At 50.7% G+C, this 1,547-nt stretch overlaps 1 protein-coding gene across 1 annotated transcript in view; it reads left to right on the top strand.

Annotated features, from left to right (window-relative positions):
* Window positions 1-1,463, top strand: part of DHX57 (DEAH (Asp-Glu-Ala-Asp/His) box polypeptide 57) — a gene marked incomplete at both ends in the record, with an annotated part of 12,183 nt that extends 10,720 nt beyond the window's left edge. Inside the window, 2 exons of the mRNA XM_010142403.1 lie at window positions 401-677; window positions 1,368-1,463. Coding sequence (XP_010140705.1) covers window positions 401-677; window positions 1,368-1,463 — 373 coding nt within the window. The remainder of the gene's footprint in view (window positions 1-400; window positions 678-1,367) is intronic.
* Between the last annotated feature and the right edge of the window lie 84 nt (window positions 1,464-1,547).

Raw genomic sequence — 1,547 nt, 5'->3', positions numbered from 1 at the left:
CTGCACTCCAGACCCATGGTAGATGTTTGTCCCTTTATGCTGTAAATGCTGCTGCGGCGTCTCTGTGCAGCGTAGTGCAGTACCGCCATGGCCCAGATCAAGCACTCCTCTGTACGAAAAGGAAATGGAACACCACCAGTTGGGTTTGGGTTTCTTACAGTAAAACCTCATTTTAAACCCTAGTGTGCTCAACAGGTCTCTGTGAGGTGGGTGAGGTACACCCTCCCCCAGCTGTTCGCTGGCACTGCTTTTTGGTCTAAAGACCTGGTACGGGACCTCTTCCCCGGAGCATGTTCTTAGAAGCTTGTTTTCATTTGGTTCATTTTTATAAACGTTGCTTTTTGTCCTGTGTTTGGAACTAAGCTGCTTTTTTTCTTTCTTCATTTCCCCCCCACTTAAGAATTAAGATTCTAGATATGTTTGCTGCCCAGAGTCTTCACTCTGTCTTCTCACGACTAATTGAGCCCCCTAGAACTGAGTCTTTGCGAGCGTCAAAGCTGCGGCTGCAAGACCTGGGTGCATTAACTGCGGATGAGAAGCTCACCCCTCTGGGATACCACTTGGCGTCTCTGCCCGTCGATGTCAGGATTGGCAAGCTGATGCTGTTTGGCACCATCTTCCGGTGCCTGGACCCTGCGCTAACTATAGCAGCCAGCCTGGCCTTCAAGTCGCCCTTTGTAAGTGTCCCCAGCCGGGCCCCCAGCCCCGCCCGTGGTTTGCTCCTGTGCAGCAGCGGTGCGCTGTCAGCACACGCACACGCTGCCCGTCAGTACTGTACCGTTTGTACCGTAATGCGGCTGTAATGCTCATTAAAACCGCCCAGTTATACGTAGGAGACCAAACTTGTTTATGTGACGAGTGAGCAGCAGAAACAGCATGGCTGTAAGTTGAACGGAGAAGTGCAGCCAGGCCATTTTGTCCAAATTTGGTGTAAAAATTAGCACACGCTGCCCGTCAGTACTGTACCGTTTGTACCGTAATGCGGCTGTAATGCTCATTAAAACCGCCCAGTTATACGTAGGAGACCAAACTTGTTTATGTGACGAGTGAGCAGCAGAAACAGCATGGCTGTAAGTTGAACGGAGAAGTGCAGCCAGGCCATTTTGTCCAAATTTGGTGTAAAAATTACAGGCGTTCTTCCTGTCGTGAACCTTCTGCTGCCAGGAACGCGCTGCACGAGAACTCTTTCTGCAAGTTTTGGCCGCATTCAAAAATGCTTCCTATTTTCTGTTACCCGTGGAGAAAATCTGCATTCTGACCCGTGAGCTGCCGTGCAAGTACCAAAGAGCATGGGCCACGCAGCGCTGGTAGTGGCTTGTCAGAACTGCGAGAGGAAGGACGCTCCTGATCTGTTCCTGCCTGTCTAGGTGTCGCCGTGGGATAAGAGGGAAGAAGCAAACAAAAAGAAGCTGGAGTTTGCAGTGGGGAACAGCGACTACCTGGCTCTCCTCCAGGCCTACAAGGTGAGCTGAGTTCAGTAGGTCTGTCAGCCGTCTGCCAGGGGGTTGAAATTCAAGCTGAAGTGTTTTATTAAAGGTTTCTTCCAT

Source organism: Buceros rhinoceros, unplaced genomic scaffold, assembly GCF_000710305.1.
Source record: "Buceros rhinoceros silvestris isolate BGI_N320 unplaced genomic scaffold, ASM71030v1 scaffold17418, whole genome shotgun sequence".
Taxonomy (NCBI): Eukaryota; Metazoa; Chordata; class Aves; order Bucerotiformes; family Bucerotidae; genus Buceros; species Buceros rhinoceros.
Note: the sequence above shows the minus strand (reverse complement) of the source record. Positions and strands in the feature narration are given on the sequence as shown.